The 25802-nt window shown below is 41.7% G+C and overlaps 2 protein-coding genes across 2 annotated transcripts in view; both read right to left on the bottom strand.

The window, feature by feature from the left end:
• Positions 1 to 10026, bottom strand: part of rpl17 (ribosomal protein L17) — a 60271-nt gene extending 50245 nt beyond the window's left edge. Inside the window, exon 1 of the mRNA XM_051378611.1 lies at positions 10015 to 10026. The gene's annotated coding sequence lies outside the window, so the exon portion shown is untranslated. The remainder of the gene's footprint in view (positions 1 to 10014) is intronic.
• Positions 2972 to 25802, bottom strand: part of LOC127351460 (uncharacterized) — a 52619-nt gene continuing 29788 nt past the window's right edge. Inside the window, exons 2-5 of the mRNA XM_051379008.1 lie at positions 5029 to 5135; positions 4128 to 4345; positions 3806 to 4075; positions 2972 to 3408 (exon numbers count right to left, since the gene is read on the bottom strand). Of these exons, the coding sequence (XP_051234968.1) occupies positions 2988 to 3408; positions 3806 to 4075; positions 4128 to 4345; positions 5029 to 5135 (1016 nt within the window). The 3' untranslated portion in view covers positions 2972 to 2987. The remainder of the gene's footprint in view (positions 3409 to 3805; positions 4076 to 4127; positions 4346 to 5028; positions 5136 to 25802) is intronic.

The raw sequence follows: 25802 nt of genomic DNA, 5'->3' as shown, positions 1-25802 counted from the left end.
TAAAAACTAAATAATATTCAACTTTGTAGAAAACGAGAATTTCAAAAACTTTGAAAGTTAGTTTTGTGTTTGCAGATACAGAAAAACAAACTTTAGTAAATGTTGTATAATTAATATCTTAGTAACCTGTTAGCTTTGGCGTCAGTCCGTTAGCATAATATCTTCCTGCTTATTGTGAGCTGAATTTGTGGAAGCAGTTAAGAAATTAACAACTATTAAAATAATATTCTACATTCTAGAAATTTTAAAAGTTAGTTTTGTGTTTGCAGATACAGAAAAACAAACTTTAATATTGTTTAAAGAAACAAATGAATATTAAAGTCTGTTTTCTGAGTTCGCTCTGAGACCGTCGACTTCCTGCTCATTGTAAGAAATTGTTGACAAGAATTAGAAAACATGGCGCCTTCACCGGGGTGGCCTGCCAATCTGGGGGGACGGAGGAGGTGAGGGAGGAGGGGGGTCTCAGTCTTCCTCCCCTGCTCTCCCTCTTTGTGTCCTCCAGATGGGGAGGAGGGGGGAGGTCTCAGTGGTCCAGGCCGGTCTGGGTGTCCTCAGAATAAGTGGCGGTCTCTGGGGTGGAACAGCGCCCTGAAAAGGCAAAGTTATAAATTCATCTATTTGCTCTCCGCTGACCTCAGCTCTCAGCCGGCTCGCCGCGGGGGGGGGCTCACCCACAATGCATCAGCCTGTCACAATATTGAGGAAAACGTGAAAGAGGAAGAATGACTACCAGATGCTTTATTGTCTTTGTAATTTCCACATAATTAGCCGGGAAGAAAAGTCCCCGCTCCGGTTTAATCACGCCGAATGAACTTGAAGATTGCCATTCTGCCCGACAGCAGAGGCACCAGCTCGCCTCACCCAGCCGCCTCCCTCGCCGCCCCCCTGCCGAACCTGCAGAGTTTAACTGTGCGTGACTACGGACTGTGAAATTGCGCGCACACACAGAGGCGGCTGACTGTTGATGTAGTTGAACAGATTAGGAGAATCAATCTGTTAACACCTCCCAACATTAAGTTGGGCGGCGTGATTTAATGGGGCCACTCAGCCCGAGAGCGGAGCGCCGTCATTAGTTAAGACTCTGTTCGCGGCACCATCAAACCCACATTAGTCTGTTGATGATGTTTAATTTGCTTTTGATAAGCCACCTCAGTGTTGTCCTCGGCCGATGAGCCTAATAGTTACTAATTACAAAGATATTACTAATGAATTAAAAAGACATTTACCTCAAACTCCTAATTAAGATAATGAACAGTCCCGATAGATTGACTGCAACCACGAGCTTTAAAGTTCCTCTACAGCAGTTCCTCATCTGTCAGCTGATCACTGATATCAATCATTCATTTATTGATTGTTTTTACTGTAGGCTACAGATAACGTATGGATTCAGTTTACTGCGTTAATACGAGCTCGGAAGATGTTTAATGCTGACAACAAGTCCATCAAACAAATGAATATCAGTGATTGTCCAATTAAATCTCAGCAACTGTAACTGGTGACACACAGACAGTGTATACCTGGGACCTGTTAGCTTAGCCTCAGTCAGTTAGCACGATATTGGGAGCAACCAACCAGGAGAAAGTCTTTTTATGTTTGTGGAGAAATCTGATGTTCGGACTGTATTCTTGTATTTTATACGTGTTCGCCAGCGGCTGCATGTAAACGGGAACACTGAGTGAACATCAGCTAATATTAAACCCTCTGACGGGTCGGTACGACGTCTATCTGAACACTGAAGGTATTTAGAGGCACTAACAGCAGAGATCACGTTTGACTGTCGGTCTGATCTGCAGTCGATGTGCAGTTTGTGTTTCGGGGGAACAGATCCGTCCCTGTGGCCCCGAACAGTCTTTGAGTGCTCCGACTCTCCACTCGAGCAGAAGAGCGGCCTCTCATCCTCCTCATAATCTCACGCCGCCACCGCCGCCGCCACAAAGGACGGTGCAGGAAACTTCACATGCACAAATCTGAGGATCAATTAAAGCTAAAGCTCTCCATACACAGGCAGCGTAGCCGAAACGCCCCCACACCCCTCCCTCACCCCTCCCTCAGTGAGCCGCTGAGAGGGAGCGGAGGATGAATGGCCACTTTATTACAGCAGCAGCCCCATTCTGCTGCCTTCACAGCCTTTATTAACAGGCTGCAGGGGGGGGGCTTGTAAAACTGTTCTGCCCTGCAGGACGAGGGGGGGGTGCATAACAAAAATCAGCCTTGAATTAAAGCAAAGGACTGTGGGTGGGCTGCCCCCCCCGCCCCCTCCGACGGGTTATTCCCACCGTGGGTTCGGGTCTGACCCCGGCCGGGCCGCAGCTCCTCGGCTGACAGCTTCACAGGGCGATGACGCTAACTCATCACTTAAACCCTCCGTCATAAAAGAGGCCATATTTCCCTCAGGCGGCGGCGTTAAGTGGCGGTATCTGTCTAGTATAGTGCGGCGAGGAACACGACAGGCTGTCAGGCTCCCGCTGTCAGCAGAAAGACTGAAGGCTGCGGGGACACAGGAGGTGAATACGCCATGAAATCAGCCACAAAGGGGCCAGCGGCGGGGAGCAGATCGCACACAGGAAGACAAGATGTCCGCCGGCCCTCTGCAGTAAAGACCTCATCAGGAGGTGAACCGGATCAATCAGACGGAGGAACAAGGGTTGATCTACGGAGGCTGAAGGTTGGAGGACAACTGCACCATTAATCTCATTAAAGACATGGTACGGGTTTATCATCGCTGTCCTGTAACTTTCTGAATCAGCGTCAGATCAACTGAAACATCTCCTCAGTTAGATCGAACCAAAGACTGCGAATAAATCAATTTATTTATGTTTTTATGTAGAATCCAATCGTGTGTCTTCCTGTAAAACTAAATGTGACGTGTGTTTACGTCAGCATGAACTAACTGATTCCAACCAATAACATCCTCACATTTACCCGTCAATCAATCTTCAACTGTTAGTGACACAGAGCTCACTGATCACTGTACAAACACAACTTTATTAACACTGTACAAACACAACTTTATTATCACTGTACAAACACACAACTTTATTAACACTGTACAAACACACAACTTTATTAACACTGTACAAACACACAACTTTATTAACACTGTACAAACACACAACTTTATTAACACTGTACAAACACACAACTTTATTAACACTGTACAAACACACAACTTTATTATCACTGTACAAACACAACTTTATTAACACTGTACAAACACACAACTTTATTAACACTGTACAAACACACAACTTTATTAACACTGTACAAACACACAACTTTATTATCACTGTACAAACACACAGCTTTATTAACACTGTACAAACACACAACTTTATTAACACTGTACAAACACACAACTTTATTAACACTGTACAAACACACAACTTTATTATCACTGTACAAACACAACTTTATTAACACTGTACAAACACACAACTTTATTAACACTGTACAAACACACAACTTTATTCACACTGTACAAACACAACTTTATTAACACTGTACAAACACACAACTTTATTAACACTGTACAAACACACAACTTTATTATCACTGTACAAACACAACTTTATTAACACTGTACAAACACACAACTTTATTAACACTGTACAAACACACAACTTTATTAACACTGTACAAACACACAACTTTATTATCACTGTACAAACACACAACTTTATTAACACTGTACAAACACACAACTTTATTAACACTGTACAAACACACAACTTTATTATCACTGTACAAACACAACTTTATTAACACTGTACAAACACACAACTTTATTCACACTGTACAGACACACAACTTTATTATCACTGTACAAACACACAACTTTATTATCACTGTACAAACACACAACTTTATTAACACTGTACAAACACACAACTTTATTATCACTGTACAAACACACAACTTTATTATCACTGTACAAACACACAACTTTATTAACACTGTACAAACACACAACTTTATTAACACTGTACAAACACACAACTTTATTAACACTGTACAAACACACAACTTTATTAACACTGTACAAACACACAACTTTATTATCACTGTACAAACACAACTTTATTAACACTGTACAAACACACAACTTTATTAACACTGTACAGACACACAACTTTATTATCACTGTACAAACACACAACTTTATTATCACTGTACAAACACACAACTTTATTAACACTGTACAAACACACAACTTTATTATCACTGTACAAACACACAACTTTATTATCACTGTACAGACACACAACTTTATTAACACTGTACAAACACACAACTTTATTAACACTGTACAAACACACAACTTTATTAACACTGTACAAACACACAACTTTATTAACACTGTACAAACACAACTTTATTAACACTGTACAGACACAAACAAACAAAAATAAAGTTGCTCTGAGCTTTGTGGTGTTTATTAATGACTTGAAAATCTTCTTTAAAGCTTTAAGACTGTCTGAATTATATCTGTTATATATTAATGTTATTAATTAATGTATGTTATATAACAACCTTTAAAGTCATTTAATCCGACCTAACTTTCTGTTATACTGCTTGGATTCATTGTCAGACGTGTTAAACAACCACTAATGAAGCCTGTTTGTTCTTTGCTGATGTTTAATAAAGTTTTTTTGCGTGGTCCTGAGAGTGACAGCTGGATGCTGGGAGGTCTGAGTGGACAGAAATAAAGGGGGCGGATGAGCTGTGAGCAGTAAAAGGGTGAGTGTGGGTCGGGGTGGAGTGTAAAGCCAATGAATAAATCAGTGGTTAGTAACAGTATTTGAATAACAGCAGGAGGAGGAGTCGCTGCAGCTGCATTACTCCGCAGACAATAGGCCCTCAACAGATGGACAGTTGAGTTAAAGAAAGTCAGCGCTTTGGTTAAACGGACGCCGCCCACAGGCCTCTGGCAGGTGGCGTGATCTCCGACCGACACGGCGCTCAGACTTGTGTCTTTCTTCCACAGAGTGTAACACTTTGTCTGTGGATTTCACGGGGGTGTTTCTGAGCCTTGATGTCGGCCGTCTCCTCGTAATCCCGCCGCCGCGATCTGAAGGCAGGAACACGCACATCTGTTGCTTCAGGAAACTCACTGAGATCAGGAAGCTGCTGAAATCCTTTAACACACAACACAGACGGAGGGACTCATAATAACACAGAGACTACAATGACTTTATTAATCATTATTATACCACAGTCTGAATACTGGACTCTGATTGGCTGCTGGGGGTCCATTGATAACTGATTGTTTACTGATCTAAATTAATGAAAACAAAATATGAGTATGTGATAAATATATCTGACAGAGTGAACTCACTCATACTTTATATAATCGATCCTCCTACATACTGTCCGCTACTTCAGCTACTGCCAGTACACATGATCTATTGATGGTCAAAACAAACAAACAAACAAACAAACAATGACCCGTCTGGTTGTTGGTAAACACACACTCAGATTATATTAACTGAGTTTGAATTTTGTTAGCATAACGTTAGCTCTAAGGTTCGTCCTATTTACTGGAGCAGTGAACAACGTTTCCATTGCATTAGAACATTATGGGATGGGAATGATTCTTCCAGGTGTTAGGAAGGACCTCAGGTGTAACCATGGAAACAGAGTTAAAACTTGTAGATTTTGTTTAAAAAACGTGAGCGTGGTATAAGCACGATAACGGCCTTCGAAGTGTTCGTTATCAGGAGTTAATGGACACTAAGACATTGAAGTTGCATTGACTCCTACAGGATGTTAATGATTCATTCTCAGAGTGTTTAATGTGAGTATTAAACAATGAGGTTTATCCAACTGATGTTTGTATATTTACTGAACTTATTGTTTAATAATTTTTAGGAATTAAGCATTACTGGTATTTTTTAAACTAACTTTCTGCAGTACTCCAAAGTGCACTGTAACAGAGACCCGATGTGGACTAATGTAATCCAGGTTCCTAATGTGAACCGTAAGAACAGCTGTTACTGTCTGTGTGGGTGTCCCAGTATTAATTGTGATTTGTGATCTCATATTTAAATAAAAACAAAAAGAAATGTAGGACAGTTTGATGGATCTCGCTCTCAATCGCACAGAAACCAACATCCAATCTATAATTCCACAATCATAACGGATGGCCCGGCTCACCTGGAGGAGATATATCGACCACATCAGACGTGGCGGGTAATTTAAGCCATCTCGATCTGCGTCCGAACACCTCAGGAGACGTACTTTGTGTGACAGAGTGCCGGTTTACAGCAGCCTCCTCTGACTGATGGACTTTTATATTCTCTCATTCCTCCGTTTCTCTGCAAATGCTCGCAGAAGAGACGGACAGAAATTGAATTCTCTCTCTGTATAAAGTAGTAATTGAATATTTATTTTCCTATTCATAAAGGAGCGAGCGCTGCTAGCATTAGCCTCTGATTTTATTAGCTTTACACAAGATGACTTATACCCCTCGGCCTCTGCCAAATCTGCATCTGTGAGTCTGGGGACACTGAGGACATTTAAGTTAATCACTGTGTGTGCGTTGGGCCCCTCCCTCGCTGGGATGAGGCTCTGCTGCTGTGAAGGTTGAAAATGAAGCGTGGTTGTCGTCCTTGCTCCTCAGTTAGCGATTGTCTTTGGGAATGAATTATTTTTAAGTGAATTAGCCAGGATGCATGCTGGGATGGCCTGATTTGGAGCTTTGTGGAATCTCATTAAAAGCAGCTTTGTTACGGTACAGCCCCCCCCCCACCCACAATAATGACATGCAGAACGTGGGGCTCGGCCATAGGCCTGCTCATAATGGGGCTGATTCATGGATCTTTGATTGCTGAGTAGAATTGGATTAAAGGATCATCTCGGCTCTTAAAGAGCGCGTGGAAATAAACGGCTCACGCGCGTCCGGCTCACGGACAGTCGCTTTGCATACATCAGCTCCGCGGACAAGGAGAGGTGAAAGTCAATTAAACAATAATGCTTCTTTTGCATTGAAGAGAGGAGATCATATCAGGCCTCCCCTCCCCGGGCAGAGCTGGAGCTTTAAGATTTTACTGATTATGTTTGTGGGCTGGTTCCCACAGATCGACCTCATCGAACACATCATTTGTTCAGAAGGACGCTGCTGCAGTTAATTTCATTATCAGGATCTCCTGTGAGACAAATCAGCTGGAAGTCAAATAAAAAACTGTCAAATTCAACCAATTTATGCCTCAGCTGACTTCCAACTTTCTCAAAATATTTCAACTTTATTCTGAACATTATGTAAACTCAAACTTTGTCTAAATCTCAGATTAAAGTACTGTAGCGCTGCAGAGGTTCTGTGGTCTACAGATCTGTATCTGGAACACTATGGGAAGATCACGTGTGTCTTTACAGCTTTTAAACATCTACAATGAGTCTCAAACTCTCCTGAGAATCAGATTTTAATCTGATCTGAGGGCTTATTGATGGATATTTGGGTTTTGTTGTGGATCTCCTGATGGAGACACTGTGCGGGTTCTGGTTGAGCGGCGGACTTCAGGCCTGTCGAGGCTCATCGAGCAGGCCTCCTCACATGATTACGATCTCTCACTGAATGAATGACACGTTACATGTGCTCAGATGTGGCGAGAGTGGCGGGGTCGCCTTTAAGAGGACCGCTCCCCAGGGTCACCCCCGAGCCACAGATGGGTCATCAGATCTCCCATCGGGCCCCCCCCGCCCCCCGCGTGTCCTCCCCCACACCTTCCAATTTGTGAGCGATATATTCATTACCCATCGTCCCCGCGCACTTGATTAAAGATCAGGCGTCCATGACTGTCGCTGTGACATCTCCCTCCCCGGCCCTGACGCTGAGGCGTGGACGCCCCCCCCTCACACTGAGGTGATCATGTGACGGAGGTTATTAATGGCCGCAGTCTCTCCACCACTTGACATGTTGCTCCAGCTGTCAGTCCGCTGCTGTGGCCGTATGAGTCTCTGGCTGGGAGAGTGCCAGTGGCGGGCTGACCCATCCGTCACTGTCAGCGGCCGCCCGGTGATGAATGGTTCAGGGATACACGGCGAGGATGGAGGGGCGAGGTGTGAGCAGGGCGTGTGCTCAGTGTATGTTCAGGGCGTGTGTGTGTGTGACTAATGATGAATTGACCATGAATCCAGATTGTGGACGTGTAGTAAATAGGAGCATCAGGGGTTAATGTGTGCACTACAGTACCTGACATTCAGATGTTCACAGACGCACTTCCTGTCTGCGGGACGATACCGATATATTACACTGTCTGTTCTGGAGGAAGTGTTGGATCTGCAACGTGGATGATTTTACAATAAGTTGAAGGGAAGCTGCACCAGAGACTCAAAGGTGGTTCGTTTTAGGGAAGTAAAGCAGGTTGAGAGGAGATGCTGATACAGGTACATCATTCTGTACTGTGGTTGCCATGGTAAAGGCAGTGCAGGTAGATGTAGTAGCCAGAAGCTCCTCAAAATAATAATAATAATAATAATGTTTGATTGGTTTGATTTTAAAGCCAAAATTGTTCAAACCAGCTGGATTCAGGAGAGTTTGGCTCCACATTCAGGCTCCTTCAAACCTCTCTCTGTGTTTCTGTTCTTTGTTGCTGAAACATGTGTTACCTTAAACAGCCTGCAGTCATCAGCAAAGGAAACATGGAGTTTGGATTAAAGCGAGATCGACCGGACGGGACAAACTCCATCATGGCGAGTGCTGCTTCCCCAAGAGGAGAGGAAGAGAGCCGAATAGAGAGCTTGGACTTCAGGCTGCTAATGTTCAGTCTCTTTTAATCGTTATCTATGTGTGCAGCATGAAGGACTAAAAACTAATTTCATTATTAAACTTGGTGTATAATCATAAATACATTTCCCTGATTTCTTTTCCTTAAAGTCAAACTGACAACCGCAGTCTCAAAAGAGGAATACAGGACTGTGTCATCAGCGTAGAGTGTTTCATCTGGTCATTGATTTATTATTATTATTATAATTATTATTATTAACCTTTATTTAAACGGGTAAAAGACAGTTTTTAAATGGTGACCTAGTCAAGAAGGATGCGAAGGTAAAGTCAGACTGACAACCTCAGAAGAGAGAGCAGAGGACTGCGTCATCAGAAAGCAACCAGTCAGTAAACATAACGTAAATAATACTTACTGATGATAGTTAATTATGATTAAAATAATGGTGAATTAAAGGTAATCTCCACAGATGTATGAACATCTTCATATTCTCACCTGTTGGATCCTGAATGTAGCTGCAGATCCTCTCTCATATATCAGTGCCCCCCCCTCACTCTCCATCCCCTTCACTCACACAAATACAAAAGACCCTCTGCTAATGTAATTGTATCACTAATTATGCATTTAATTCAGTTATAAGGAGCTAACAGCTCCCTCAGTGGCGGCTCTCGCTGCTAAAAGGCAATTCATCCCTGAGATTGAGAAATCTAATTAAGAGGAAATGCTTAGCAGAGAAATCCTTTCTGAGGATAATCCTGTTTGCTGGCATTAACATCCCAGCTGCTGTGTGTGTGTGTGTGTGTGTGTGCGTGTGTGTGTGTGTGTGAGTGTGAGTGTGTGTGTGTGTGTGTGTGTGTGTGTGTGAGCATCATCCTCGACCACAAACATCTGTTTTCCTGCTGTAGGCCGACGCTCGTGTGACCTTCTGAGAGTCTGAAGATCAGTGTGTGTGTTCAGTGTCTGAACCTCCTCCGGCCTGCAGCACCACGTCAGAAATATAGAATATATATAATCTGTCTCTCTATCATTTAATCTGTGTTTATATATATAATCTGTCTCTATAAATATAGAATATATAATCTGTCTCTCTATATAGAATTATGATCAGGGCCCCAGCAGTAAAGTTCTGTGAAGGCCTTTTTGAAACTGAAGGAATTCTTATTTTTAATGGATTTTAGCATTTTGCTAACATTAGCTAACTTAAGATGTGACTACATATACATATATTATATATATATACATATATATATATATATATAATATATGTATATGTATTAGGGATGTGAATCCCCACCACTGAGGCCGATTCGATACACATCTCGATACTCTGCCAGCGATACGATACATTAACGATACAGTGGAGCCCCCTGTCCATACGATGCGATACGATTCATTAATGATTTGACAACGATTTGACTTTATACAATGCGATTCAAACGATTCAACACAATACAAAGAATTTACCAACACACATCTGGTTTCTAATGTATTTGATACTTGATTGTTTTCTATAAAGCAAACCAATAAATCCAACTTAAAAAGAAGATGTGATTCAATATGGTACAGACAGAGGATTGTTTTATTCCTAATAAACACTAAATCATAAACAAAAAATATTTGTATGTGTTTTTAATCTCATTCTCTACTTATACAACACTAAATGTATTATATTCGGGCAATTTCTTTTTGGCCTCTTAATAAAAATAACAAAACAAACAGTCCTGTCTCAGGTCCTTTTACTAATAGTGTTCTCTGTCTGTAATTTCACAATGTTTTACAAAATACTTATAAAACTTCCCAACATCAACAATGTGCAAATAACTTCAAAATAACTTCATCATAGTGCAATGCCCATACTAGTGCCTGCTTAATAATTAACGCTTAATATCTCCTCTTCACCTGTTGAGTCGCTTCCCTCATTTTTTCTGTTTACTAACTAACTGCGTCTGTGATGCCGCACAGAAAGACAGTGATGGTGCGTTTAAGGCGCCTCGAAAACACGGGTGCAGAGGAGATAAACTATGTAATAATCGATGTAACCGTGGGTTTTACCGAGGCAGACACGCAAAGAAAGATACATTGCGCATTTAGCCGGCAGTTACATCGGATGCACACTGAAGCTATCGGTGCACTCGCATCGCAAACGTCTGTCTCGGACCACCGATTCAAATCGGGGAATCTCTCCATCCCTAATATGTATGTGTGTGTGTGTGTGTGTCTTTTATCTTTCAACCATCTTCAAAATGTCTTTCCAACATAGATTAGCCTAGCATATAGCATATCTAAGTACAGGAAAGGAGGAAGTTGACTGAGGGTTGCTCAACTGTGATTGGAGAACTGATCAAAAAGGGGGCGGGGCTTAGGAAGAGTTTTCAGTGCTGCAATATAAATTAGTTTACAGTTGAGAGGAAATCTGATGTTTTTATCAAAGCCTGAACATAAAGAGTCTGAGCTCCAACCCCCCCTCCAGCTGAGTTTCTGGGACCTCCTGCTCCATCCTCTCCATCTTTGTCAGAGGAGAACACAGAGGAGCCGTTCCTTCCTTTAATTTACTATGTGAATGATTACATACCTCATTGGCTGGCCATTGTCTCGCTGATGGATTTAATTAAGTTGGGATTAATCACGGCAGGTGATATTTAATGTTTGGGATGAGGGAGCAGGAGGAGTGGCCGCTGACGGAGGAATCACACGTTCACGCTGATGTTCTTAGATTAATGCACCGAACTGACAGAGGTTGAAAAATAAATTTCACCCGCGTTGCCTCTTGGCCTCTTTTTACTCGCTTCATTTTTTACACATCACAGGGCCCCGCTCGCCCCTTCCTCTCCGCCATGATGACTTATTTACCAGGTTCCAGCTGTGAAATGTATAGCTCATATATAAATACATACATGTATCCAGAAATCTTCCTATAACTTCAGAGTTCGCCTCATAAGCATCATCTTTTCATTCAGTATCAACAGTAAAGCAGTCACAGTTGTCTGTTTCCATGGTTAAAGTGCAAATAGGAAATGATAGCAGCTTCAAAATGTAAACAAATAATGACTAAAAATGTAATGGCTTCTTGTTTTAAATCAATAATTCCCACATGTACACTGGAGCTGATTAATAGTATGGCTCCTGTCCGACTCTCTTCCTCTCCTCTTGGGGCGATCTGATCTGGTTTGGTGGATCCTCTCAAGGTCTGCTGCTCTTTAATCCAAAACCTTCGCTTCCTTCTCCAATCACCGTAGGTTATTTCTGTCAATAAAGCCCAAAAACAGATTAAAACATGGCGGCCATGTTGAACTGTCCTCGACCAATCACGAGCCGCGTTACTACGAGGTGAAGAAAAGTAATTTTTTCTTTATTATATCTGCGGGAACTAGAAATCTCTCCTGTTGCTATTTACTGGAGTAGTGAACGTTTCCATTGCATTAGAATATTATGGGATGGTGATGAATCTTCCTGGTACTGGTCAGACCCTCAGGTGTTACCATGGAAACGGAGTTATTGCTGGATGTGGTGACCAGGGTAGAAGAGAGATAATGCCCTTCGTGGTGTCCATTATCAGCTTTATCCCGTACTTTACTCCGGTGTAATCTATTACCACATTGTACGTTTTACTCCTCTACATTTGTCTGGCTGTTATTTTTCAGAGAATCTCTGTGGTCCTGGGGGGGGCGGGGGCGGGGTTGATGTTGGCCAGTGTCACCAGGCAGCGCTGCCAGCGATGAGCAGAGTCGGTGACGGTTCCCTGGTGAGTGCTCACGGCGCGTGCTGCAGACCAGATCTTATCAGGTCTTGATCACATTGATCAGTCCTCGGTGACTCAACCATTCAGTGCTGGTGGTGTTAGGGGGATTGTGGGGTTGGGGGGGGGGGGTCCATCAGTGGCATGTGATTGTTATCTGCTAGAAAAAGCTTTGAATATGATTATCTGACCCGGCCCCCACTATCATTAACATTGTAATAGGGCATCTGTCAGTGTTGTGACCTGCTGCTCGGGGCCCGCAGGAAGCCTTCCTCCCCGAGCCCCGGATCACTTCATTAATTAACCCGAACCCCACAGCAACAGCTCTACCTGCAGAGCTCATTACCTCGCAGTTAGATCACCTGCCCGTTGTTGTGTATTTACACGGGAACATCCTCAGAGCAGGACTTTACACCACGGGGGGGGTGACCTTCTTTATATCCGCCTCTCAACCAAATTAGTCTGCCATGTAAATCAGAGCGCCAACAACAAAAACACCTGTCGGGGGGACGCATTCATTATCGGCCGTTTAATTGAAAGAGGTGTGTCATAAAAACAGCTTATAATCAGCATAATAATTCAGGCTGTAACAGTGGCGCCGCTCCTCCTCACAAGTGTGGAAAGTCTCGGTGCCGCGGCCTTCTGTTGACACAAGAGCCTCCCCACAAATGAAATATTGTGTGTCAGTTGATTATATGCCCATATAAATAATGGCTGAATGAGAAATGATCATTAAATCATTGGTGGCTCTTTGTTGGTGTCCAAATGAGCTGTTTTCCTCAGGCCATCTGTTAGCGGCAGCGCCGGGGAGACTCGCGCTATTGTGGCGGCTGCAGTTTGGCAAAACACCAACTCCCCGCTCTCCACAGCGCCGATGTTTGTGTTTACACACGTGTGTAGAGGTAACTTCCTGCTCTCTACAACCTCCCGACAGATTGACTTTAAATGTAGGGCAGATATTCCTGCCCCCCCCCCCCAGAGGACAATCCCTAATGAGTTCAGTGACCTTTGGTCCAGAAGCATCAGGACTAAACGCCGTCTTGACCTCCACAAACGTGGCTGCTGTAGGGGGCCCCTGTTGGCCCCCAGTTCCTCCCACATGAGCTGGCCCCAGATCAGGAATATGTAAAACTGAAACAATGAAGGTCTGAACACCAGATTTTGATTTGATTTAGATTTATTTATCTGTTACTGATCTTGCTGAAGACTGGCTTTTATAAATGAGATGTTGACCCTCCCTCAACCAATCACAGGCCATGTTATTAGGAGGTGAAAAATGTTTGTAACAATAAATATAGTTGTTAAAGCTCCCATATACAAACTGCAGCTAACAGCGCCACCAGTGGTCGTTCAGTGAACTGCATCCTGGGCGTCGGCCAACAGTGACAAACACTGAACGTTATAAAATAACTGACAATCATATTTAGAATAACGTTACTATCTGCAATGTTCCTATATTTTATTAGGACCGTTAGCTCCATGCTACTAACTAGCTCACAGTTTACAAATCACCCATCAGCCAACACCATGAAGCAACCAACGCCAGACCCACAATGCAATGCCAAGACACAGCCAGCCAGACAGACAACCCCAGTTAGCTTAGCTTAGCTACAGTTAGCTAGCTGGATGCCTCGCATCACTCTCTGCTAGTAGGAAGCTATCGTTCATCTATAATGTGTGAGACATAGCTAATGTTAGCAAAAGTGGCGCCAAAGTTTTGTTGTTATTAACGCTAACTTAGCTAGTACTGAAAAAAGGGAATTTTTAGATTAAAAAATAAAATAATACATTGTAAGTAAGAAGATAACGAGTTTTGTTGAAAAATGAATCAAATCTTTAAAATATTTTTTTTGGTATCAAACATTTTCCGACAGTCCAACAGGTGAAGTGAAACTAGTTACTATATGATATTATCTGATGGTGCAGTAATAATGAAACTTTAACTGGACTCTGGCTGCGGCGAGGACGAAGGTAGGGCGTCTGTTCCCAGCGTGCTGTCTTACAGGGACGCCGGGGTTTCTGGGTGACAGGCTGGAGGAGGAGGCCAGCACTCAGGTGTCAGCGTCTATCAGGGTATTAGCTGTGAAATGAGACCGCTGTCGAGGTAAAGGTCAGCTGGAAGGGAAAAGAGTTGCCTCGGCTGCGGGGAAAGACAGCGGGCAGCGGCTCTCAGCGCCGATTAATCTGGGAATCATTATCATGCATCTGTATGTGAATAATTCTGAGCCACAGATACATTTCTGGATTAATTCTGCTGCTTTTCCACGAGAGAGAAGGACGGAGGCGGCGAGAAACACAGCGTCCACGCACCGCCGCCGCCAAGATTAGAATATATGTGTGCATTTATATTACCTCCTTTACTGTCAGCTAAATTATTCATGTCATCCAGATCAATTCAGTCCCAGCGTGTCCCTGGCACGGGCCATACATCCCTGCATGCATTTCATTTTAATAAAGACCTCCCTCAGACGATAACACGCCGCAGTGTTTAACCGGCTGACATTAATATGTTGCATACAGTGTTTGTCTTGTACAATCTGCAGCTGATGTGTTGTTGAGTGCATGTAGAGCGCGAGAGGTTTTCAATTATGTGGACTAAACATGATGATGTCAGGTGTCAGAGAGCTGGATTTACACTGCAGGTCGGAGTTTTATACACATCTGTGTCGTCTTTTAGGCCCAAACGTGTTTCCATCGACTTTTTTTATTTTCCATTTACACATAAAAACCTGAAGAAAGTAGTGGATGCAGCCAGAAACAGACGGAGAGAAAGAGTCAAACATTACGATTCAGTGTCAATAGATCCTCCTCAATGTTTCACACTGGACCTTAAACAACTATTAAATATCTGTTTTATTTTCTCTTTAAAATCTACAGTTTCACAAATGTGTGGAGAGTAATAATAATGATTATATATTATATAACTATTAAAAACCCTACTAGGAACTTTCATTCTGGACGTGTTTATATTAACGATCTTTATTTCTGTAGCTCATATAGAGGCATCAGGATTAAAATTTATAACCAATTTATAATTGATTAATTGTTTGAGTCATTATTCAAGCAAAAATTATAAATATTCTCTGTGTGTTTAGTGGTTTTAATCAGCGGCTCTGTTTGTTCTGGAGAGGAGCTGTAAACGATGAACAACCACATCCTGTCTGAGTATCTGAAGCAGTTTTTATTCTTTAGTGTTTGTTATTCAGATTCCAGTGAATGAACCTGAAGCTCTGTCCTGTGTGTGTCCGCTCTCTCCATTACTCCTGACCTCACTCTGCTCGTCGCTCACTCAGGAACCTCTGATTGGACCCGACCCCCCCGGGGCCGAACACAGGCAGAGCCACCGGCCTTCACGCCCAATCAGAGGCCTCGCTGCACCTGACTGACACCTGAGAGGAAACGCTCAAACGCATCACTCTCACCTGTCTCACCCGTCAGCGTCTTTCCATCGATCTCACCGCACACAACATTCACTTCCTGTGTGAAAGCGACTCTACCTGTGGATTTCAGGCTGCTGAACTGTATTAAAACCACTAAATGTTCCCCAGAAAATGACGGTTATTATTGTTGTTATTATTATTATTGTTGTTATTGTGAATGTTGGAGCGACTGCAGGACAACAGTCTGACTCTCTGAACGTCATTCAGGCTGGTTCTTTAGAGGGTTCAGTCAACCCGCAGCGTTTGCCCTTTTACACAATATAGGAGACAATCTCCTTCCTGTCCGTCCTCGTGCAGATGTTCAGCCCGCCCACTGATGAATCTGCAATTATTGATGGCTTCATATAAGCAGTGAACTTCTCCAATCGGCCGGCATGGTAATTGTAAAGGAAGTCATATGCATAAAATTAATTATACGGCGCAATAAGGCCCATAAATCAGGTCACTATCAATTCAGCTGAAAATGTTTCAAGCGTGAGCTCCTCCGCAGGGTTCAAGGTAAAAAAGGAAAGGATTCCCCTTTTTTACCAAATCAAGGAAGTAATCTGTCAGAAGGACAAAGAAGTGTCTCACAATGGCTCCGCTCCACTGCGTGCTCCATAATCGCAGCAAGAAATGAGCTTTTCTTTAACTGTGTGCTGCTTAATCTCATAAACGCTGCAATCAAAGAAGTTTACGCTCTTATTTTGGAAACTGCGCTGGCGGCAGGAGCACCTCCACTCTCGCCGTTATCTGATGCTAAATGATGTGCTAAATGAAGCACCTTCCAAAAACTGTAAAACAAATTAGAGACTAAACGGAGGACACAGAGGGAAATATTTATCGCAGTGAGGATCTTTGTGTGCCTGCAGGAGGGGTTGAGCGATGGCTCCCAGAGTGGTGGGGGAACTAATTCGAAAGAACAATTACACGCGTTCAGTCCATTTATTTTCCATCGGATAATTATTTGATGTATTTATTTTAATGACATTGTGTAATTCAGTTCATCTCAGGCTCTCGCCGACTGTTAGCTTCAATTACCGGCCAGTCATTTATAACTCCCCGACTCTAAAAAGAGGGTAATTGCCCAGATGGAATGCTTAATGAGGGTTGCACAATTATTTCCCAAGCTATTGAGATTTGTATTTTGTTAGCTACTTAATTAAATAGCCAATTTTTCAACAGGTCTTTTTTCCCTCAATCACAGGTCCAGACGTCACCGAGGAGCTGAGGTATCACAGACAGTGTGTACAGACAGACAGTGTGTACAGCACACACACTGTCTGTACACACTGTCTGTACTGTACACACTGTCTGTACACACTGTCTGTACACACTGTCTGTACACACTGTCTGTACTGTACACACTGTCTGTCTGTACACACTGTCTGTACACACTGTCTGTACTGTACACACTGTCTGTCTGTACACACTGTCTGTACACACTGTCTGTACTGTACACACTTCTGTCTGTACACACTGTATGCACACACTGTCTGTCTGTACACACTGTCTGTACTGTACACACTGTCTGTACACACTGTCTGTACTGTTCACACTGTCTGTACACACTGTCTGTCTGTACACACTGTCTGTACACACTGTCTGTCTGTACACACTGTCTGTACTGTTCACACTGTCTGTACACACTGTCTGTACACACTGTCTTACACACTGTCTGTACTGTTCACACTGTCTGTACACACTGTCTGTACACACTGTCTGTACACACTGTCTGTCTGTACACACTGTCTGTCTGTACACACTGTATGCACACACTGTCTGTCTGTACACACTGTCTGTACACACTGTCTGTCTGTACACACTGTCTGTACTGTTCACACTGTCTGTACACACTGTCTGTGTGTACACACTCTTTGTACTCTGGCTTCTGTTTGTGGAAAACATCAACTGCTTCTCCTGGAAATAAATTGTTCTTCTGATTAAAAATTGATGAGCCGAAACTGTAATTAGTGTAATTTCTGTGCAGCAGCACTTCTGTTCTTTCATACGTCTTATTATTATTCATTGTCCTGGGCGATTTCTGTGTAATGCAGTTTCCTGTTTTTTTATATGTAAAATATATTTTAAAGACTAACAGTAGTTGTTTGTTCCACTGACAGACTCACGTTGTTTAACCAGAACCTGTAAATACGGCTATCACTCTCTCCAGAGAGTCATTTTACCTTCAGATCATTGTAACTTCATTCAAGGTGGACAGAAACAGAATAAAACTCATTAAACCGTCTCTGTTAGTGTTTCCAACAATCACCAACTCTGGTTTGATGGAAATAAATCCTTAATTCACCGACGTAAATGATAAAAACTGTTTCAATCGCTCTGTACACGGAGCAACATTACTCCTCTATGTCTTTAGCTAGTAGTTGTTTGCTGCTATATTCATGTTCCAAAGCTCATTTATAACCTTTAAATGCAGTAGACTTCCACTGTATTTATATATCAGCTCTCTTATTAACTGCAGGTAATCTCATTATGATGAGTTATGATGAGTTACATAATGTCTTACAGTCTGTGCAGGCCTGCCACTGTCTGTCTCTGCCGTGGTACAGTTTAAAGTCTGGATGTGAGAATACTGAGTGCTGCTCTCTGATGAATGAACTCATGATGGTGACATGAAAAGTTAGAGATTCATTCTGTAATGCACTGAATCCTAATGCTTTATAATCTGCTCCTAATGATGCTGCTGTTGTAATATCTGCAGAGTGAGAAGTTGTTCTGTGACATGAGCAGCCTGTCACATCACAATATCATGTCTAACAATAATATTAGTCTAACGGGGTAAATGCAGCCATTAAAGTCCATTGAGGCTTATCAGCTAACACAAACTGTGTGCTTTACGGCCGCGGCTGCAGCTGGTATTTTAACGAGGTGTCGCAGTACGCAGCCTCCCCGCCCGGCCGATAGCCGGGACGCCACGCACGAAGACTCATCCACTGTTATTACTGCTAAAGACAGGAATGTGTGGCTGATTACAGAGCGAGCACAGGACGGGGATCATCCAGGGTTTCAGACAGACACATTTACACTAGACCTCAGTTACAGTCAGATCGTATGGAAAACTACAGCTCAATAGACTGCTGATCAATAATGAGAATTATTGTTGGTTGCAGCATTTCGTTTCTGCCAGTTGAGCCTCTCACATTAAGCAGATCTGCTGCAATCTGCATTTTTTACAATGTAGAATCAAAAGCTAGCATAACAACAGTTTGAGAGGGAAACATGTGATTATGCTAAGCTAACTGATTGCTATTTCCTCATTTAGTCAAACATTATTAGCATAAGGTTTCATAATTTGAGGAACGTTGTTTGTAATATCAACTGTAACACACAAAGAGGTCGGACACATTAAATATAATTTATTTCCTATTTTTGACTTTATATTTGATTTAAAGTATGAAAAATAAGCTGTTATTAGTTTTTGGATTCATAAATGAATAATAAAATAATAGTGTTTCTCTAAAACTAAAACTTATTCTGTTCAGATTCTTAAAAAACTTTTAGTGGATCAACTTGAAACCAGAAGTCCTGGTCCAGCTGCAGCTCTCCACCGCTGTGCTCTTCTGTAATAACTGCCACGTTTGTCTGAATGAAGTCAGCTTTCTTCCAGCTCCAGTTTATGAGCGCGGCCGTTTGAGTGCTGAATGATGTGCTCTTTTATTATTACATTTCGAATGTTTCTGGGCTAACATGTATGTTAAAGCGGCTATTAATCAAACATGGCAGCCGTGTAATTTGTCACCGCCGGCCTGCTGTGTCGATACCGGCTCCTATAAAAGGCACAAACACATCAGCACTTTAATTAATGCAATTAAATGAAGCAACGATTTCTCAGGGGCCACCGTCACACGCTGTGTGTGCTCGGCTGCATAGTGCACGCCGCCACTGACCCCGAAACTGAGGGGCCCTTAATGAGCCGGGTATTTATCAAACTCTGCATTTAAGTGAAGGAAAACAGAATGAATGAAATAGAGTCTATTAATCACATTGCTTCTGTTTGGGTCCTAAATGGCCGCAGATAATAAACATACACCTGTGACGTATACGCTTCCGTCTGCCTTTAGGGTTTGGGACTCGGGGGGTTATTAGGACCAATACTGATATATAAGTTAGTCTATTTTAATTTGTCATTTTTGGAGATTTACACACATTGTACTTTAACAAAGTCCTCTTGAAGAATCCTGACTTCAGATTGAAATCTGAAAAACACAGAGAAAGTGTTGGAAATACACCTCAGGGAAACAAAATTATTTATTCAAAATTAGAGCTTCATCATCTGCAAATAAATTTAACGCAGTTTTTAATGAGTGTTTATTATCTGTTTGATTCGTTTCTTTTCTCGTAGGACTGATTCCAGCTCTGATGAGTACGAGCTCTGATCTCTGACTCCTCTCGAAGGAAACGGTGGAAACTGTGTCCGACACATTTGGGGATCCTGTAATGTTTTCAGACAGCAGCCTGTGAGGAAGCAGCGTTTTATAAGAGTCTGTGCAGCTGTTCGGGGAGACATTCATGAGTTACTGTGAGTTGTAAAGGTTTTGATGAATTCACAGCACTGTTACGGCAGTCAAATAAAAGCTTACTATGAAAACATGGTGTAAAACTGCCCCTTTTATTGGAACAAGTGTTGCCATTATGTTGTGGAACAATATTACGACACGCTGGCGGTGAAAAATGGATGTGCTGATGTGCCGACAGCCTGCGGCTCATTCACACGATCCCGTTTTATTACAGGACTGTAATTACTGACAGTAACCATTAATTGTGCAACTGTTTGTTCAGTGCAGCAGTTTTATACAGAGAGCAGGTTGGCTTCATTATTTACACTGAAAACAGCAGCAGCTGAATTTATCAAACCTCCACAGATTACATTTAGTTTCTCTAATTTACTCTCAGCTGAGACCGGTTTTAGTCCCAGTTTAACTTTTATCTTTATCTTTAGGAGAAGGTGGAGGGGGACGAGGGGATGCTGGACGTAAAGATTCCTCGTGGAGATAATTTGCTTAATGAACGACCTCCGCCATCCTCTTTGTCTGGAACAATGGCCGCCGTCCTCCTCCTTCTCCACCCCCCCATCAGTGTGAGTGAAGAGGACCACCCACCCAGAGGAGGCTGAGGGTCCTTCAGCAGGTACACCGTCGCTCTCAGGAGTTCACAGGAAGTTCATCCTGACTCACAGGGACAGCTGGGATATGTGACATCACAGGGCTGAGTCGACACATTTACATGTAAATACGAGTCGGTGTTTCTGCTCTGTACACGGTAGTGACACGACCTGCATCCACTTCATTTACTGCTGCTCTTGTAAACACTGAATCACTGACAGAAGATCTCAGCTCAGTCACACCACTGTTTAAAACTATTTAGTGTTTCTCTCCCTGGCTCCGCCCACAAGACGTCACCCATAATGACTTTTTTTTACATAATAAAACCTTCCTGGATTAAATGTTAATCATATAAAAAGTAATAATCTTGTTAACAGTTGGAGGCATCGACACTTAAAATATTTCTTATTTTTTGTTGCAGTACCACCAGTGACCACAAGGTCTCAGTTCTCTTTAAGTCCCCATGAAACAGAAAGCAGAGTGTTAAAAGAGGCACTGATGGAGGGACTAAATGTCGTTTATAGCAGCCAATAGCGCTGAATGTTGTTCCCTGCAACCCAGCTGTAGCGGCCCTATTAGCTCTGCTGGACTAGGAGCTCACAGTGACCCCGGTCTGACCGGGACCGAATACATCATACAACAGAGGACAGTTTGAAGACAGGGAATTCAGCACGGACGTAGTTTTCATGCCAGTTTTGGTCTGCGGCTAAGTAAGCTAACTGTATAGCTAACCAAGCTAACTAGTCAACAGCAGCTAACATTACAGTTTAGTAACAAGTCCATCCGTCAGTCCGTCTCAGAAGTAGATTTCGGTTCCGGTCTGGCTTTGTTCCCTGTCCACCAGCAGGGAACTGGCTCCATTTCAGTTCACACACCTTGTTTGTTTCCACCAAAAGCTGAACCAATTTTTCAGGTTTTCCTTGAGAACAAAAGTGTCTGTTGATGACGGATTGTTGATATCACTGGTTCCAAGACTTTTGAACAGAACCGAAAAATCACAGCTGGGAAACAACTTTTCAGGTTCCACTCAGAACACTTCAAATATAGGTGCCTGCTAACGGATGCACTGTTAGCATTAATCTGTGTCATGATATTAGTGGTTGAAACTGGTTGGTTCAAGCCAGTGTAATTAAACACACACCAGGTTTTAACAGAAATAAAACAATAAAGAAAACAAATGTTTTTTGTTTTTTTGTCATAAATTGTTAAATATGGGTCAGACTTTAATACATCCACAGTTGTAACTAAACTCCTCCTGAAGTGGTTTGAAAAATCAGATTTCAACTTGTTGTTTTTCAGAGGTCATATATCCGTCACAGGAAGTGTTTCAATAAAAAGATCATGGGGGCGGGGGTGCCACCAGGACTCCTCCCAGATGTTCATAAAGTATTTCCGGTGTTAGCAGGAAAATGAAACAGCCATCTGGAAGCATCCTGTGATATTATTCTGCATATTCCAACATGCCGCCTGGAACTGAAACCAGGAGCACGTTTAGCTTTTGTTTGCCGAACAACACAGAATGAATAATGAGTGAATGAACGCAGTTTGATTATGAGCCACCGAGCCATAATCTGACCCGTACATTTTAATGGAGACTAGATGATAAATCAAGAGCATTCATACTCCCCAAATTACCCAAAGCAGTGGAAATGATTGCTTTGGCTTGCTGGTGGTTCGCACAATAGTGTCGCTCTCAAAAGAAAGGAAACGGGGACAAATAATGGCCGGAGCCAAGCCGTTTATGGAGCAACTCCAGGGGGCTATTAAAAAGTTCTCCGTCAAATGCTGCTCCGCCTGAGTGGATCACAACAACACTGCAGCGTTTGGCCCTCTCTCATCCTCCGACTGGTTAACATTCATCGCAGAGTGAATTCCCTTTCACTCCAAGCAGGGAGGGAGGGAGGGAGGGAGGCAGATGGGGGAGGCTCGGCTGGAAGGAGGTACGATGATGCCAAAGGGGACGCGGATTGTAATGTGGCCTGATTACAAAGTCTTAATTCAGCAGAAGAAATGGCCGACAATCAGGGACGGGTATTTTTATTCATATCTGTCAGTATTAATTTACGGAAGATTATTAGGGCCATGTCTGAACATTTTATTTGACTTTGAGTGGAATTTAAAAAAAGGACAAATTCTCAGAATATAAATTTACAATAAAGTCAGAATTCTGAAAAATAAAATTAGCTCTGAGTTTTAAACAGTTTTTCCTTTTAAACTCAGAACTTAAATACACATCAGAGGGTCACGTGAAAAGATTAGTTCAAAGTTTCAAAACTCTGAATTCTGACTTTTTTAGAACCGGAACTCATTTTTATTTGAGTTCTGAGTGTAAAGTAAGTTTTTAAAGTACTTTAAACTCAATAAGTTTTAGGATCGAGCCAATTTTTTTTTTTAAAAATTCAATAAAGTCAGAATTCTGAAAAAAAGAATCATAATTCAAAACACAGAATTCTGAGAATTTCTATTTATTTTTGTACTCTAAACTCAAAAACATAAATGTTAGGGCTACATGTAAAACATTGATTTTTGAGGCCCTAATCGTCTTCCACAGTGTTTATCAGAATATATATGAGAACTCGATTTATCGTCACAGAATACTGTCGAACTCACGGTGGACAGTTTTAAAAAAAAGGATAAAAATCGATGCAGCAGAACCAGATATTGTTGCTTTTATGTTTCCAGGTATTTCCAGGTATTTCGGTGTTTTCAGGTGCTGTGGAGCTCTTCTGTATTTGTGTTGAAGGTATTTTAAAGCTTCAGAGGGAGTGTGTCCGTCTGTCTGTCTGTGGGGGTTTGAGGACAGCTGCCTCTGTTTGTTGGACAAGTAAAAGACACAAAAGCCATCAGAGTGACAGCGGTTAAGTCAATCTATACCCGACCAGCTGCCCCCAACACACACACACACACACTCATTCATACCCCCCCCCAATCCGACCGCCCTCCAACCTGTGTGATGGACAGACTTTAACATCATTAGTCTAAATGTTACAAATTGCAGCAAACGGTTTCGTCCGCACGCTTAATATCAGCTTTAATTAGTCTACAGGATAATCTGCAGGAGGACGAATAAATGCCCTGATGGAGGACGCCGCACGACGGACGCCACGTGGAGGCGTCTTCAGTCCCTCACAGCATCCACATGTGAGCGACACACAGTCCGGAAATGTCACCCTTAACCCTTAACTAATCAGCTTCATTTGAATTAAAATCATCAATTTATTCATCTGACAGCGTTAATCCTGATCGACCAACGCTGATTAATAAAAACAACAGAACTACATCCCATAATATAACATTTCAATTAAAAACTATTGATCCAGTAACAACACTGAAAAATAACTGTTATAGAGAAATCAAATAAAAACATAACTGTGAGCATTAAGTAACTTAAAGCATTTTCTTTATACAAATGTTTCCACGTAAATTTACTTTTCTTCCACTAAAGCAAATTATTACATCACCTGTCAAACTGACGGACATAACAACTATTTACAATTAATCGATTATCAAAGTGGTAATTTTGGGGCTTAAATTTACTAAAGATATAAAGTCAACTTAAAGAAAATGAGTCAATGGAACAAACTGGAATTAAATTATCAAAACTTAAAATACTGAACTAAAAACTAATGAATGAGAATGACTCAAATGTTTGGAGGATTAATTTAAGTTCTTTTATTAAGATGTTTAGGATTTACAGTGTATGTTGGATTTGTTTGTTATTGTTTTTAAAGCACATTTTTATATAATATTAATATTTCTTTCGATTCATAAGAGGAAATCAAGGCTGTCACTGTTACTATATAATAGAAAATGCATTTGTTTATTTGTATTTATCCTTTATTTTAGCAGGAAGGACCCGCTGAGACCGAGGTTTCTCTCTCAGTTGCCCTCACAAACACGATAAAATACAGACATAAAAACCCAATTATACACATTTACAACCTATGAGTTTATACCTGAATCCGACCCGCTGTATATTCCTCCAGTTCAGGCTCATCATGACATACTGCTCCGATCGGACGCATTTAGTGTTCACATTGTTTAACATCTTTAATGTCTCGTCCCTGTCAGAGCCCCCCACTATGGGAACAGTCTCCTCGTCTCCAGCTGTCTTTAATAATCATTGTTTTTATTTATCTCTGTATATTATATGTATTATAATGCAGTTTCTCTGATGCAGACATATAAAGCAGCTTTTTTTAAAATCAAAGAAATAAATGAATCATTATAGAGATATAATGAAATTAAAAAAGATTATTTCATTTTCAGAATAACAAATAAAACTCAATTCAATTCAGTTTTATTTGTATAGCTCCAATTGATGACAAAAGTTATCTCAGCCCAACATTGTATCTGAGAAACACTTTCATGTTTTAAATCCATCACGAAATTAATGGCGAACTGATTTCATCATCAGGATCACAGACATTGAATTTGCATTGAACTGCTTGTTTTTTATTTTATAAGTTGCATTTATAATTTAATGATAAATGTGAGTTTCACTGAAGATCTTTGTCTTTCTCTCAGAGGAAACTCAAACTGTTTTCCAGACGTTTTAGAGAAGTTAGCGGTTGCATTAAACAATGTGAATATTGGATATAAAATGCAATATATTGAACTTACATTTACATGTTTTATCAAACATATTATAGTGTAAATATTAAAGGAATTATTCATTCATTAAAGAAAATCTCACGTTCCCCCTGCAGTACTCCAAAGTACCTCTAGGTTACCTCCTACCTGAAAACCTGCTTATTAGCTCCTGCACACGTGTAATGTAAATGTAAAGTGTAATGTTGATTAA

Source organism: Dicentrarchus labrax, unplaced genomic scaffold, assembly GCF_905237075.1.
Source record: "Dicentrarchus labrax unplaced genomic scaffold, dlabrax2021, whole genome shotgun sequence".
NCBI lineage: Eukaryota > Metazoa > Chordata > Actinopteri > Moronidae > Dicentrarchus > Dicentrarchus labrax.
Note: the sequence above shows the minus strand (reverse complement) of the source record. Positions and strands in the feature narration are given on the sequence as shown.